General features: G+C 31.2%; 1 protein-coding gene across 2 annotated transcripts in view; it reads left to right on the top strand.

Moving 5' to 3' along the window:
• TECRL (trans-2,3-enoyl-CoA reductase like) overlaps window positions 1-16,135 on the top strand; it is a 154,548-nt gene that overhangs the window by 80,079 nt on the left and 58,334 nt on the right. For both annotated transcript variants that reach the window (XM_051964813.1, XM_051964812.1), the window contains exon 3: window positions 15,429-15,473. In XM_051964813.1, coding sequence (XP_051820773.1) covers window positions 15,429-15,473 — 45 coding nt within the window. The remainder of the gene's footprint in view (window positions 1-15,428; window positions 15,474-16,135) is intronic.

Below are 16,135 nucleotides of genomic sequence, written 5' to 3'. Positions count from 1 at the left end.
TGAAGTCTGAGAATTTGTGTTCTAGTACAAATCTGGCATTTTTTGTCTGGGGGGGGTTATACAAGCTACTTCTCACAGAAGTTCACTTTCCTTCTTTATAAAATGATGGGATTGAACTAAGTGGTCTCTAAGCCTGTATATCAATAAGTTAATATGTTTTTCTTTGTAAAAACAGATGTGACCATATAGTTATGTTCCACTTTAGTCTTATAAGAGTCAAATAGCAAAGTGTCCAAAGTTTATGGATTTGCTTGCACCAAAGTAGATAAAGAAAACTGAGAAACACAGATGTAAAGTAAACAATCAAATGATCTCAGAAAACTCTTGAAATCTGAGGTGAAACTATCAATAAAGTGTCCAGATATCCTGTGTTTTTAACAGTCCTTTGTCTTCTACAAATATCAGATTCACTTATAGTTACTAATGATCTTAATCTACAATGTCCAGGTAACATTTTTAGCTAACATTTACTACTGGGAAGAATTATTGCCTGGAATTTTTTAAATCATAATAATACCAAGGTCTGTGTGCTGTGTCTATGGGAAATGGGAGGTATGCTTTTAAAGTTTGGTAATGAACAGGTAAAGTATAATAAAAGGAATAAGCTTTTTCTGCTGCTCAAGTTGTCACTTTTTTCATAGACTCTCAAAATGAAAATTGCTAGCTTCACACATCTATACTAAAGAATAAAGAAAGGGGTAAAATAATGGGAGATGGTCAATTTTCCAGAAAATTTAACTGTAGTATACATTGCATCATGCAGTGAATGATTTTAAGGCTATTAGTTATCTGAAACATGTATATATGCATGTCTATAGATCTGTATGTAGACATATGACATGTACATGTAGCTCTCTCTATATAAGTATATATGTATTATATATATTTATATATGCATATAATGTATATATGTATATAAATGTAATATAGAGAGAGCAAAAGGCAAAGAGTATGTGTGTACACACACATGTATATATATACATGTGTGTATACATATGTACATATACATACATACTTATAAACTTACATTTAAATAATGGGGGATAATCCCAAAGAAAAGGCACTAAGATTAAGAAATACCACAGAAGGCTATTTTTCTTTTTCTTTTTTGGAAATTTTATTTGCAAAAGAAATTTTGCCTGCTTTTTCCCCAGTCTGTTTTTCCACTGTTATTAGTAAAACATATGTCTCAAAATCCTTAAATCAAATGTAACTTTGTGCATTAAAAGGCACATTAATTCCCCTACACTTAGGGAAAATATGCAAAATATGAATGGATGCTTTCTCAAGAAATATACAATATTTCAAAATAGAAAAAAGATATATGTATGTATAGGTACATGTAGTTGACATTTATATATTTTGTTATTTAAAGCACTAGTTTCTCTTTATTTAATAGCATTCTATTTTCTCTGAATTATCATGATTTTGCTCTCTTTAATTTTGTTCCTGCTGTCTCAGTTGGGGAACCAGGTTGCACAAATGCTGGGCTTGTGGACAGGAAGATGTATCTTCATAGGTTCATATATGATCTCAGACTTTTACTAGCTGTGTGACCCTGGAGAAGTCAATTCACACCATTCACCTCAGTTTCCTCATCTGTAAAATGAGCTGGAGAAGGAAATGGCTAACCACTCCAGTATCTTTGCTAAGAAAAACCTCAAAAGCTGTCAAAAAGAGTCAGACATGATTTAAAAATGACTAAAGAAATCTGTTCCAATATTCTTTTTGAATCTTTTTCATTTGGTTCATAAATATTTATTTATCCTCTCTCACCACCATTCCCCATGGAGGTTATACTCTAATGTTGTGCTCTGGAATTTCTTCTCTTTATTTACTCACTAGATAAATAGACTTCCACATATTTGACTATCATCCCTGTAGAGATTACTCCCAGATTTCTCTAATTACTTTGTATTTTTCCCATATGTCAATTTATTTCACTATCTGCTTATCAGGTAATTCATACTAGATATCTTGTAGGCATCTCCAGCTTGACACATCCAAAGCAAAACTTGTTTTTCCTTCACTTTCATCCCTTACCTATCTTAGCCACACTTAAACTTTCAAATTTCTTTCAAGGTCATCACCATCCTTTAAATCACCCACTATGTAATATTAGACTCCATCATTCCTCTATATTATATTATATTAACTATATTATATTTCAGCTCTATCATCTACCACCTTTTCCTCTACTTGCAATGTCATTACTCTCATCCAATTTTTTTTTTCACATGTCTTCTGTACTTTTACAATTGCTTCTTTTTTTGGTCTCTGTCTTATCTCTTTTCTCCATACTTCACAAATAAGCCAACATTCTGCTCTTCAAGCACAGGCTTGGCTGTGCCAGCTCCTTGCCCAGTGGCTTGACCTCCTTCTGGAATCAAATACAAACTTCTCAGGCAATAAAATACCTTTATAACCTTTTTGTCCAGGCTTTTTGTATATTAATCCCTTTCACATAAGTTGTATTCAGTGAAACATTCTCTCTTGCTGTTCTCCATCTGAAAAAAAAAAAATCATGTCCCACCTTCATGCCTTGTATAGATTGTTGCCCAGAACTAGAATTCATTTTTCCTTACTTCTCTCTTTGAATCCTTAGCTTTCAGCTTTCAGCACTCCAAGTGCCATTTAAGGTCTTTCTTGATTTCCCCCTGACCAAAACCTCTACATTTTAAATTTTATTTTACATTTAGACATACACACACAAATTTTTCCAAATTGAACACAAGATCATTGAGACCAAGGCTATTGCATTTTTTGTTTTTATATTGAGATCATTTGGCACTGTTCCAAGTGCCCAGTATATCATAACATTATAATAAATGATTTATTGATTAATATTTATATAGTACCTTAAGGTTTATAAATGTGTGTGTGTGTGTGTGTATGTGTGTGTGTGTGTGTGTGTGTGTATATATATATATATATATATACACATATATATATACATATGTAGCATTTAATCCTCACAACAACTTTATAAGGGTGGTATTTTTATTTTCCCCAGATGAAAAAAAGTTACTTTTTTCACAAAACCAGTAAGAACAGGCAGTAATATTGAAACCTAGATCATTCTGTTTATGATATCAAGTAGTCTCTTTGGATTATCAGAGAAGATTTAATTATAAAAAAAAATAAGAATGAGTTCACAGTGTGCAAATTATTAATTCTCAAAGAATAGGCTACACAGTCCTATAGATATTGATAAATATGTGTAATATGATGCTTCTATATAACTTTTTGTTTCTGAATGAATTAATTAGTAATGTTAGCAAACTGCCAGCTTCTTGAAGGTAATGTGTATATTTAATGGTGTCTTGGTAAATGTTTAAAAAATTGCTCTTTGAAAAAAATTCACTTTTTAAGTTTAATTTTCATTATTAAAATTTTATCCACCCTTTTCTTAGGTCTAGACAATCAACATAAAAATAAGTAAAGACCTGATTTTAAGCATTTTCTGATTAAGGTGTAAATATGCATACAGAATATCTAACAAATTATTCTCCTGTGTCCATTTCAGCTGATTTCATCATATCTCTAGCTATATCTATTCTACTTAAAAAAATTTGTTTTCATAGTAAAGCAAGGTGAATTGCAAGAGCTAGTCTTAGATATGCTTTGATGATGATGGTAGCAATGGTTGTAGCTATTCTCTCCAAGTTCTCTTCCATGATCAAAGATTTCAGAAAAGTGTGAAGCAGGAATAACCTAGGTTTTAATTTTTCATTTTACCATTCAGACTCTATGTTAGCAAACAGTTCTATCAACTGAAAAGGAGAATATCAGAGTATAAATAATAACTAATCTCATACTTTCTCTCTAAAGAAGTCATTTAAATATGCTATTTCAATAGACATAATACTATAGAATTTTTTTCCTCACCAAAAATCTATGGGTGTGGTTTTCCCTGAGATCATTAGACAGAAATTATTGTAGAAAGGAATATTACTAAAATGAATGGGAATCCAAAGCTAAGTTAGATGCAAACTCTCCATTTGGGAAGTTACATTAGTTATTTATAATAAGAAATCATGGAAGAGAAATAATGTCAAATTTGACAATATAAGGCAGAAATGAATTTTAACTTAACATTCTAATTTAACATTTCCTAAGTAAAGTATGGTTTTATGAACCCATATGTCTCATTATGTAATGCAATCATTTCTGTCAGGCAAGGAATCCATGTTGATTTTCTGCATGTGTACTCAGGAATTTCTATTTCTATTTTAATTTCTTTTTTTCTATTTTAATTTAACTTAATTTCCTGTTTTGTGTTTGTTCATAGGCTTGTTCACATTCCCTTTTTGGTAGAAGTCAGGAATGGAAAAATAAATAATATTACCACAAATCAAACTTTATTTTTTTCTTCCCTTCCCTTCCCTTCCCTTCCCTTCCCTTCCCTTCCCTTCCCTTCCCTTCCCTTCCCTTCCTTTCCCTTCCCTTCCCTTCCCTTCCCTTCCCTTCCCTTCCTCTTTATTCCCTTCTTTCTCTCTTTTTCCCCAAACCAACCCTTTTTATTGAAATCCTTTTCTGATCATCTATTCTTTTTACAATATCATCTCCATTTCAATCCAGATCTCCCTGAATCCATTTCTAAACATTCTATCTAGTACACCATTTTGCATATCAGGGACCTTTATGCATAAAAAAAAATATGACTAACATAGAGTTAAATAGCTCAACCAAATTTCAAGTTAAGTATGGGAGAGACTTAGATTAAGAAGTCCAGCAGAAGTTTACATTGATTTGAAACTTAAAAGGAATCAGCAGCTGAAGTAATTTTTAAACATCATTTGTTTAGGACTTTCGTTATATTTGGTTCTTAATGTGAGTAAGTCTTTTTGTTCTCTGCAATGGTAGGAACACATATGATTCATTGCACTTCATTCTAGATGTTGTATTTTAAGAGGGATATTCATAAAATGGAGTGCTTGTAGACAAGGGCAATTGAAATGATGAGAAAAAGGAACATAGGCCATATGGAAAGAGGAGGAATAAACAAAAGATGTTTAATCAGTAATTCTTTTATAGATTATGTCCTTGACCTGTAGAAGAGAAAACTTTATGACAAGATGATGTCGTAGACACGCATTTTTTAACTACATATTTGGAGAATCATTCTGAGAGCTCAGAAGAACAAAACTTACAAAAACATAGCCATTATTCTGATGGTATTTGGAATACAATGGGAAAATAAATGTTTATTAAAAATTAAACATGAATATAATATAAAAATATATATTTGAACTGGACAAATCATTTTATTGTTAAGTTCTTCTACTAATCCATGTCAGTATTGCTCTAAGCTTATAATTTTAAAGCATTTTCCCAGGGAAAAGAGAATTTAAGTGACTTACCCAGGATTATGTAATCAATATATTTGAAAGGAAGATTTTGAATTTAGGTCATTTCTTTAATCATTACTCTGTGAGACTGCCTTTCAACTTCTAAAATATTATAGGATAAAAATGGAGTTACAAAAACAAAGTTCTATAAGATAGAAGAAGGAATGTTGTTACTGATTCTCATGTGCATGGGTATAGAACGGGATAAAAGAATGAGGACTGGCTTCACAAAGCAAGTCATATTTACATTGAGTTTGAAAGAATGGTAGGATTAAAAAAGATAAAGCATTCTGGCCAAAAGAAAGAGCATGAACAAAGTTATGGATCTGGGAAAGCATAATATTTATAATGGGGTGGTAGGCGGCAGTCCAGTTTGACTAAAATATTACATCTGTGGAGGAATATGTGATTATTCTGGGTTAATGGAATGGTGACAGATTGTAGAGGGCTTTAAATGGTAGACAAAATGATTTGACCTTACCCAGCAGGCAATTGGAAATTTTGACAGATTTTGAAGTAGTGGATTAAACCAAACATGGCCAGAATTATATGTAAAAATGGTTATTGAAGGTGAATTTGAGGGAGAAAGAGGAGATGGGAAAATCTGTTAAAAGGTTGTTGCCACAGTACTGTGGATAGTAATAAGAGCTATACTAGATTAGTGAGTACATGAATATATAGAACAAGGCAGAAAAAAAAATAAAAGAGAGAGATGGATATAAAATCCAGTCCACAAGACCTGATACTTGATAGAATATGGAAAGTGAGAGAGTGTAAAAATGTCAGGTATTGTAATTGACATAGATAGTAAAGTCACAAGGAAGAGTGAGATTAAGGAGGGAAATAAATACTTGAGTTTTGAATATATTTAATCTTAACTTCCAGGAATGTTCTTTAGGGAGAAATGCTGTGTAGACTGAAAGTTTCAAACCTGGAACTATAAATTAAGATCTAAATTAATAATTTAATTACAGAGTCATTGGTTGAGCCTCAGAATTGCACTTGATAACATTGATGGAACTTGAAGAGAAGAAAAGAGAGCAAAAAGAGCTTTAAGAGCATCTGTGTTAAGAACTCAAGTAGTGAATAAATCAGAGTCAAAGGAAACAAGTAGGAGAACCAGACTATCATATTTCTGAAGCAAGAAATGAGAGCATATTTTATAAAGGAAAGTAGTCAACATTATGAAACATTTGAAAGATTAAAGACGATGAAGACAGAAAGGAAATCATTGGAATGGACAATTGGAAAGTTATTTGATTATCTTTGAGATAGCAATTTCAGTAGAATAATGAAGTATATGGTTCATTATAAGAAGAGGAGGAGGGGGTACTGAAGAACTACTGCTTTTTTTCAAGTACTGTCTTAGTAAATGTGAGAAGATATCTGAGAGAGTCAATAGATTACTAATGGCTAAATAGATATAAGGAAAGACATTTTATATTATAATATATAATATAATATATTAATATATAATAATAACATAATAAAATGTTATATATATATATATATTTTAAAGTTTCTTAGTCTAGAATATATTTGTTGGTGAAAAGGAAAGAGTCTGAGAATAAAGCATGAAAATATATGACAGATAGGAAATATCTGTTGAGCAAAGTCCTGAAGGTAGTGGAAGGAATATGTTAAAGACACAAAAATAACATTTAGATTTAATAAAGAGTATCACTTTATGTGATAAGTGGAAAGGAGGCAAGTAATGTAATAATGATGATAAATGAAAGAAGGAAGATGAAGAAACTTGGACTAAGTATTCTTAAGTAAGATATTGTCACCTAATCTAATGGTGATTTTTTTTTTAATTGTTAGGGGTAAGTAGGAGAATAAGAAAATATTTGGAGTAGAAGTTGTGGATAATGAAATGAGTTGTTGACCATAACTTATTCTTTACCTGAATTCTTAATACAGAACTTCCTTAAAGCTCTGATGGATTCTTTTTTCTTCTCTCCACACTCCATCCATGTTTTCAGGCACAACTCCTTTCAGATGCAACTAATGAATCTTTAATAGAAATTATTAGTTTAGACACATTTTTAGGTCTGAAATTCCAACTGTCTATAAGACATTTCTACCTATATAAAAAGACTGAAAGTTAAGACTGAGAAGGACCATCTAGTAGCACCAAGGGTGGCATTTAGTGTCTACAATTAGGTAATTGTCAAGTATTATATATACCCACATATTCCAAGATGCTACATCTAGACTATAATTCTAAAGAATTAGTTAACTGGTGCTAGCACATCAGAAAAAAGCATCATAGCCAGGATAACAAGGTAGAAGAGGAGAATGGTGGTGGCTCTTTGTTCCAGGAACATGAACCAATGTTTCTATTCACGTTGATACAATGTATTTCCAGGAAATTACCCAGAAAAAGACAATGTAATTTTTATTGATATATTAATGGTGGTTCTAATAATATTATAGACACAGGAAAGTGAAGTGCAAGGACAGAAAGGAAAGGAATAAAATTAAACTCTTGTTGCAAAGAAGCAAAAGAGTGTAATTTTTTTGTGTTTGTACTTCATGGATATTTTTCTTCCTAGTTCACCTTTGGTTCTGTGTAATGTGTGTTTCCATAGGGAGGTCTTGTGCATCTGTGACTGTGGAGCTCAGGTGCCCCAGGATTTGGAAATACATAGTGTTTCTAAGGATTTAGAATGTGATGATTGTGTGCTTTCAGGCTCAGCTGAAACTGTCTGACTAGCATCCCATGAGAGAACATATTTCCTTCTAAAAGTGCCAACAGGGGAAAAGAATGTATCAACTGGGATGCATGAACTCATCAGAAAATAAGCCAAGTTAAGACTACCTTGATCTAAATTTAAATTTATTTTCTCAATATATTAAAAAATAAACCTATCAGTGGTAATACATTTTAGTGTTCCTGTAGTTAAAGGGGAGGGGGGGAGACATCTGGCCAGATCAAAAGTGAAACTTAGAAAATATAACAACTCAGTATTTTTTTCTCATATCATTGGTGACAAACATTTACTTTTAATACACATTGCTTTATGAATCATGCTGGGAGAGAAAAATCAAGCCAAAAGACAAAAACCAAGGAAAAGATTTTAAAAACAAACAAACAAACAGAAAAAGTGAACATAGCCTGTGTTGATTTACATTCAGTCTCTTTAATTCTTTTTCTGGATGCAGATAGTATTTGCTTTACAAAGTCTACTGGGATTGCTTTGGATCACTGAAATACTGAGAAGAACCAAAACTTTCATAGTTGATTATTGTATATTCTTGCTGTTATTGTATATAATGTATTCCAGGTTTGGCTTGTTTCAATCAGGATGAGGGTCAGGTAAATTTTTCTAGGTCTTTCTAAAATCAGCTTGTTCATCTTTGTTCAGCTATTCCCCAATTGATGAGAACCTACTCATTTTCCAATTCTTTGCTACCATAAAAAGAGCTGCTACCAACATTTTTGCACATGTGAGCCTTTTTCCCTCTTTTAAGATTTCCTTGGGATACAGACGCAGTAATGGCACTGCTGAGTCAAAGGATATGGGCACTTTTATAACCCTTTAGGCATAGTTCCAGATTTTTTTTCAGAATGCTTGGATCATTTCACAGCTCCACTAACAATGTATTAGTGTCCTCGTTTTCTCACATCCCCTCCAACATTTATCATTATCTTTTTCTGTCATCTTAGCCAATCTGAGAGGTGTGAGATGTAATTTTAATTTGCATTTCTATAATCAATATTGTTTTAGAGCACTTTTTCATATAGCTATAGTCGGCTTTAATTTTATCATCTGAAAATTGTCTGTACATATTCTTTGACCATTTATTAGTTGGAGAATGATTTGTATTCTTATAAATTTGACCCAGTTCCTTATATATTTCCTATCTTTGTACTTCCCTTTTAATCTTGTTTCTGTTGGTTTTGTTTGTACAAAACATTTTTAAGTTAATATAATCAAAGTTGTCCAACTTTGTCTTTCATAATGGAGAAACTGAATTTCAGTGAATTAAATCCAGTCAGGGCATATATGTATATATATATATATATATATATATATATATATATATATATTATATATATATATATATATATATATATATATATATATATATATTCACTCCTTTCCCACTATCCTGTAAAATACACTACATTAATACTAATGGAATTTTCCATACTGGAAAGGTTCTTAGAGATCATGTGATCTAGTGACTTCCCTCTCAGTATACATAGGAAAAAATTAAGCCCAAAGAAAGAATTTAAGTTTGAGCACAAGGTATCATAAGGATAGTTATGGTATTAGATGCAGGATATCTTGCCTTTCTAGCCCAATGCTTTTTCCCCCAATCTAAAATTCTATTTATCTCAGTTACATTTTCATGATTTTTTTTCCCCTGAGGCAATTGGGGTTAAGTGGCTTGCCCAGGCTCATACCACTAGGAAGTGTTACCTGTCTGAGGGTAGATTTGAACACACACACATCTTTCTGACTTCAGGGCTGGTGCTCTATCCACTGTGCCACCTAGCTGCCCTGATTTTAATTCTTTAAAAATACTTTTTGAGAATTATTTGACTGGTCTATGCTACTTAGCAAACCTTACATTAAAGACTGAAGCAAATACAATTATTTCCTTTTGATTACTAAGATGATTGTGCTTTATCTTCACTTTTTTCAGAATATCTGAGATTATAGTTTAAAATTAATTCAATGCTGTGATAATTATCCCAACTTGATAGTAAGTTTTATAAATTACTCAACTTGAATTTTCAGTAAATATAACCTTTTCATCCTCTCAGTTATCTTCTGAAAGTATCACTCAATAAAGTAATAGTATTTACTTTTTACTTCAACAAAAATTTTGATTTTCATGTTGATGTAAACTTGTATCTCTTTGATGCCTTTAGATTGTCCTTGAGAATTTTTAGGTTTTAAGTCCTAATCAAGAAAAAATAACATTTGTAAATCTTTAATACTTACAAGAAACATGTCAGAAACACCTAATTTTGTTTAGTGTTCAAATTTCAGGAAAGACATTGACAAGTTTCATTTCAGAAAATCCTTGTGGCTTTCAGAAAATACACTGACTTCACCTACATGGCTGCATTTGCTGCATAATCAGAAATTGCTTAGCAACCAATTACATTTTTTTGTCTAGCTATTAGGTAAAAAATTCCTTAGTTAGATTAACCTCTGTTACTTTTTTCATCAAGAATTACATAAGTAATGGGAGTTTGTTGTCACATTCTTATACTCTGAACATTTACCTTAGAAGAGGATACAGTTCAAAGATTTTTAAAAACATGATTCTGATGATTGATTATAGTAATTTACCTGTTCAAATTGTTCCTTTCAAATCACAGCAGGCATTGCTCATAATTATTAAACCTATTTGTTATTAGCAATTCATGGAGAGAAAAATAGTCAAAGGTAAAATTTTTCCTTATAATAAAATTAGCTGTTCATAGAAAGAAAGTCCACTAATTGTTCTAAACAACAGCCATCAAATTCATCTGCTTCTTAAATAGTTCGTTGTCTGGAAAGATTTTTTTCAAGTCTCCATCTAGGAGAGAAAAAGCATTAATTTATGAAATGAAATGGAAATGAAATGATGAGACTAAGGATTTTCTCTTGATAGTCATTCATATAGGTGCATATATATGTATATATATATTAAATATATATGTATGTATAATGTACAAATTCAGTCTTCTCCCTGAGCTTCCCATTGGAATTCTGCAAATCATATGCAGTTTAGCCTAAACCCATCTCCCAAGTGAAGTCTTCTATGATAAATCAAAATCCCATTAGTCTCTTCTTTCTCTGAACAACTATTACTTTATAGTAGAACAATGTGTGAAAATTAATTGTTCTACAATCATAGTTGATCACAAGACAAGAACTGAAAGCTATCTGAGAGATCACATAACTTTGTCTGTCTTATTTGTTTTGGTTGTTTTGTCCTTCCCAGATTATAATCTCCTGGACATAAGTAACACTCTATAATTACTTTTAAATCTCCTTCCTTTTCTCCTTCTTTCTATTACTCAACTTTCAATTTAAAGTCCTCTTAATCAAGTCAATGCTCTCTTTTAACCAAACAGGAGTGAATGAAGGAGGAAAAAGGAGAGGGATTAGAAATATATCTGTATATATATATATATATATCCCCCACATCTCATGTAAATTAATACTGTGGTGGTACAACTCCTTTGGAAAGAAAACCGAATCAAAGGAATTAGAAGTTCTGTCCTGCATGTTGAAAAAACTCTTCAAAAAGAAAAAGAAAACTAAGGAAGGAAGGGATATAAAAGGAAAGAGAGGCAGAAAAGAAGAAAGTAAGGAAGGGAAGGAAGAAAGAAATGGGGGGAAGGAAGGGAAGGAAGAAGAAAGGGGTACATCCAGTGTGAAAATCCCTTCTATGAATCAACTCAGAAACTGTTACATAGTTAATAAAGACTAGACTGAGTCACTGACATATTATGACTTGCCTGTCACATAGTCAGTAATATGTCAAAAGAAGGACTTGAACCCAATATCTTTTTGATTCTAGTCAATATTTTATCAATTGTACTCTCTTGCCTCTTTTTGTTTGCATTGTATTCAGCAATGACAATTATTTAAATATAAAGGAATATCAGTATTTTACTTACTCAAGTCCTTTAAATCAAATAAGTTGAATGTCTCCATAGAAGACTTTTTAGAGTAATTGAATTCAAATAATATGAAAACAAACAAGCAAAATCAAAATTGAAAAACCTTTAAAAATTCTCATTCACAAAAATGTTTCATAAATTGATCAATTTAGCTCACTTCAAAAGTTTTTCTTGAATTCAGCATGACAGAAAGTAAAAACATTGATATTTTAAATATTAAAATAAATATAGCCAAATTTATTGTTTGGAAAATTTCTTCTGTTTTAACCTTGTCAACACCATATCTCTATGTGAATGCATAGGGGTGTGTAAAAATGAATATCTATATAAATATACATACATGAGTACATATAACTATCTATTTACATATTGACTGTGTGTTAAGGTATGAGTTTCATTTTCAAAAAGGACTAAAATATCATCACTATGTTAGTCAAGTTAGAGTGTGTCCTAGTGTGGATGATGAACTAGTATGACCTTGGAATGCTCTGCTACAAGTCAGGAACAAATAGTTCATGTGAATGTTTGGGGTAGCTCCCCTAATTTTGTGCATCTTGGTTTCTTCTGAGCTAATTAAATTCTGCTTTGCTCCTATTTTGACATTGCGTTCTCTGATAAGGTCAAACCATCTTGCCTAGTTGTGTGCCATATTATACAATCAATTCTAAATTTCTTAAGAAAGATCTTGAGAGTGTTTTTTAATCACTTTTTCTGACTATCACATGAATACTAACATGAATTCTAACAATCTTTGTAGGTGTTTTTTCAAACATATTTTCAAAGATTTTTAAACATGTTCTGATAAAAGAGAAAGGAAATGTCCCTGAAAACACATTAATTTGCTATTTTAATAGCAATGCAATACCAACATTGCTTATTAAAGACAATATGTTATACAAATAAAAACCAATGTTATCATCAGGTTATAGAAACCCCAAGTGACAAAGAAAATAAACTTGTGTTAAGTGTTTTTGTATGAGGGTATTCACAAACATGAAGCACAGACTTTATTCTGGAGAAAGAACAGATATTTTCATGTCCATGGACAACATGAATTTTTTTTTAAGCTCCCAACCAGCTGTCCAATTTCAAAAGATCCAGCATCTGGAATACTTCACTAGCTGCCTCCTAAAGTCTTCTTAAAATCCTCATGGAACACATGTGCTTTCAGCTCCAAGGAGTCACACTGTGTTACTCCGTTGCTTTCTAAAGTAATTGTTGGAATTTGTTCCCTTGCCAAGAAGACAGAAGCTACTTCAAAGAACTGCTATGGGCCATGAAAAACTCCCTCTCTATATGAAACTGACTGTATCATTTTGGTGCCACAAGCCAACACTATTCACTGAGTACATTTACAACTTAGGACCGTGTTGACTGAGTAGACATGAAATGAAATGCCCTTGCTAGGATTTGGAGCTGTTAATTTTTAGGTGTATTATTGTTAGAATGGATTTCTCATTTAGTGCTAAGTCCTCTGATCTTTGGCTTGATCTATTTACTTCAGGTTGGTACTAATTTCTGTTTAGCCTTCCTAAATAAGGATTCTTTTCTTCTCTTAAAGAGCTGTTGAATATATAAAGTTTATTTTTTAAGGCAAAAGTATATATGTAAAATACATTGATACATATATGTTATATACATGTATGTACATTATCTATATGAATGTATATGTACATAAATACATAGTAATAAAATAAGCCTAACTTGACTGTTAGAATTCATGTGAATCCAAACTTTATTTTCCCTTTTGTTTCATATTCAAATAATGACAAACATTTTATTTCCTAGTGAGAAAATATTTCATGCATAAAAGAGCCATGCTCTCTTTGTTATTATGAAATAATAAATATTTGTTTTTATTTCTACCCACCCATAATTACTAATTATTAAATATTTGTTGTATGTATATCTTCACATAATAGACTCCCTTCCTATAAGGTTGATGTCCTTAATTTTATACTGGGCACATGGACAATTTGACATAACTATATATACTAAATGTTATTACATGAGTACATAGGATAAAATAATAAATTGATTTTAGACCGAAATATTCAAAACCAAATATTATTTTTACCTTTATTTTTTTCATTTTTATACTTCTAATTTTTACTTATTTAAAATTAGAAGCAACAATGTCAAACTGTATTTTTACAACACAACAGAAGTATTTTTAGGATCCTAGTATCAAATATTTATTGTGGAAAACAAAACTCAAAAGTAGTTTAATCTTCTCATTTTACAAAAAGAAAACTTCAAGCCAAGATAAGTTAATTTATTTGCCCAAGGTCACAATGATATTCTGCTAAGTAGCAAAGCCAGGGTTATATCCTAAGTCTGATGACTATGAATGCAGACCCCCATACTATTCTTCCTTGAGGTACAGTAGAAGAAGTTAAAAACAGAGTACTTGGTTACCTATTTAACTTTTATGAAACTCACTGTTTTCTCATCTGCAAAATGGAAATAATAATGGTTGTCCTATCTGCCTCATCTTATTGGGTTATTTGAAAGATCAGACATGATCATGAATATAAAATAATTATAAGTTATACAATGACATAGAAATTTGAAATATTAGTATGGTTCATTATATTGGCAAATAATTTTTAGTGTACTTAGTTTACAAATGTTACTTTCTATACTCCAAAGAACTGTTCTGGTCTACATTATATGAAAGGTACTCTCATTAATATCATTTGCATACATTTCATAGGTCCAAAAATTTAGAACTAAAAAGGACATAAGAAATCATGTAGGTTAAGTCAGCTCTCCTTTATTTTATGGAGGAGGAAATAGAGTCCTAGAAAAGGGAAATGTCTTTCCCGGTGTTGCACAGATAATAAAAAGGATCAAAGCATCACAGATTGAGATGTAAAGATGACTTCACTAAAACATCAACTGACAGTTCTAGATGCAGTGACTAGAGCATTAGTCCTGAAGTCAGGAGCATCTGTTTTTAAATCTGGCCTTAAACACTTAACACTTACCAGCTGTGTGATCCTAGGCAAGTCACTTAACCCCAATTGCCTCACTTAAAGAAAGAAAGAAAAAAGGGAGGAAAGAAGCAAACAAAGGAAGAAAGGAAGGAAATGGGGGGGAGGAGAGTTCCTTTCAAAGGATGGTTTATTGAATTAGTAGATAGAAATGCTATATTTAGATATGAGTATAATAAAAAACGCATCAGTAAAATATATCTAACAATAAAGACAGGCAAGAAATTATAACAGAAAATGAAATAATAATGATGATAGCTAACATTTATGAAATAAGGCATTTTCAAGAAAAAAATAAAAAATATTACACAAGAAGTATAAATGTGAGCAAAGTTGATCTATTTTGTGGTTATTTCTAGACATATAGCTGAAATCATAGAATACAACAAATGCTATTTCTAACTTGCAAAATAGCTGATTTTTTTTTTTTTTTATATTAAATAGGTCCCCAGTGGTGCCCTTCTCGTATTGGCCTTCAACTGGAACATGGTAAGTATGGATCAATAATTTTCTATCACCTTGAATAACATCATTAGTCTTGTTTCTTTTGTTATTAATCTCCTCTGATTTGTTTTTTACCCCAGAACAGAGAAGTCCAGATGAGAAGCTTTCTAATTAATAACATGTTTTAGTAATATTTATTTATTAATAATATTTAATCTAGTGAAAAACTTTAAATCTCTCAAGATTTCAAGCTGTCCTTCAAAAGTGGAGTTTATCACTAAATGGAACATAGGTTATCTCGACATTTGTTAGTATAAATAAAAATATAAAGCTCAAATTATGTTTATTTTGAAAAAATATTTTCAGAATGCAGCATATCTCCAATCTCAGTTTATGCTTATAACAATCCAAAATGTTCTGATAATTAAGACAGATATTCTATTTAATAGATGAAGTTGAGACTGAAATTAATTAGGAGAATATAATTGAAGACAACTATTTTAAAGAGGCTTCATAAATGGTGAGCAAATTGAATTTTCCTACATGGTCAACTTTCCAGCAATCACATTAATTTAAAATAAACAAACAAACAAACAGTAGAGCTCAGACAGAAATTAAGAATCATTTTGTCAGTCTACTTCTTCAGTTATACTGTTTAAATAACACTATTCAAGTCATATAACCACTTAACCTTATACTACCTTAGA

Source organism: Antechinus flavipes, chromosome 6 (genome assembly GCF_016432865.1).
Source record: "Antechinus flavipes isolate AdamAnt ecotype Samford, QLD, Australia chromosome 6, AdamAnt_v2, whole genome shotgun sequence".
Taxonomy (NCBI): Eukaryota; Metazoa; Chordata; class Mammalia; order Dasyuromorphia; family Dasyuridae; genus Antechinus; species Antechinus flavipes.
Note: the sequence above shows the minus strand (reverse complement) of the source record. Positions and strands in the feature narration are given on the sequence as shown.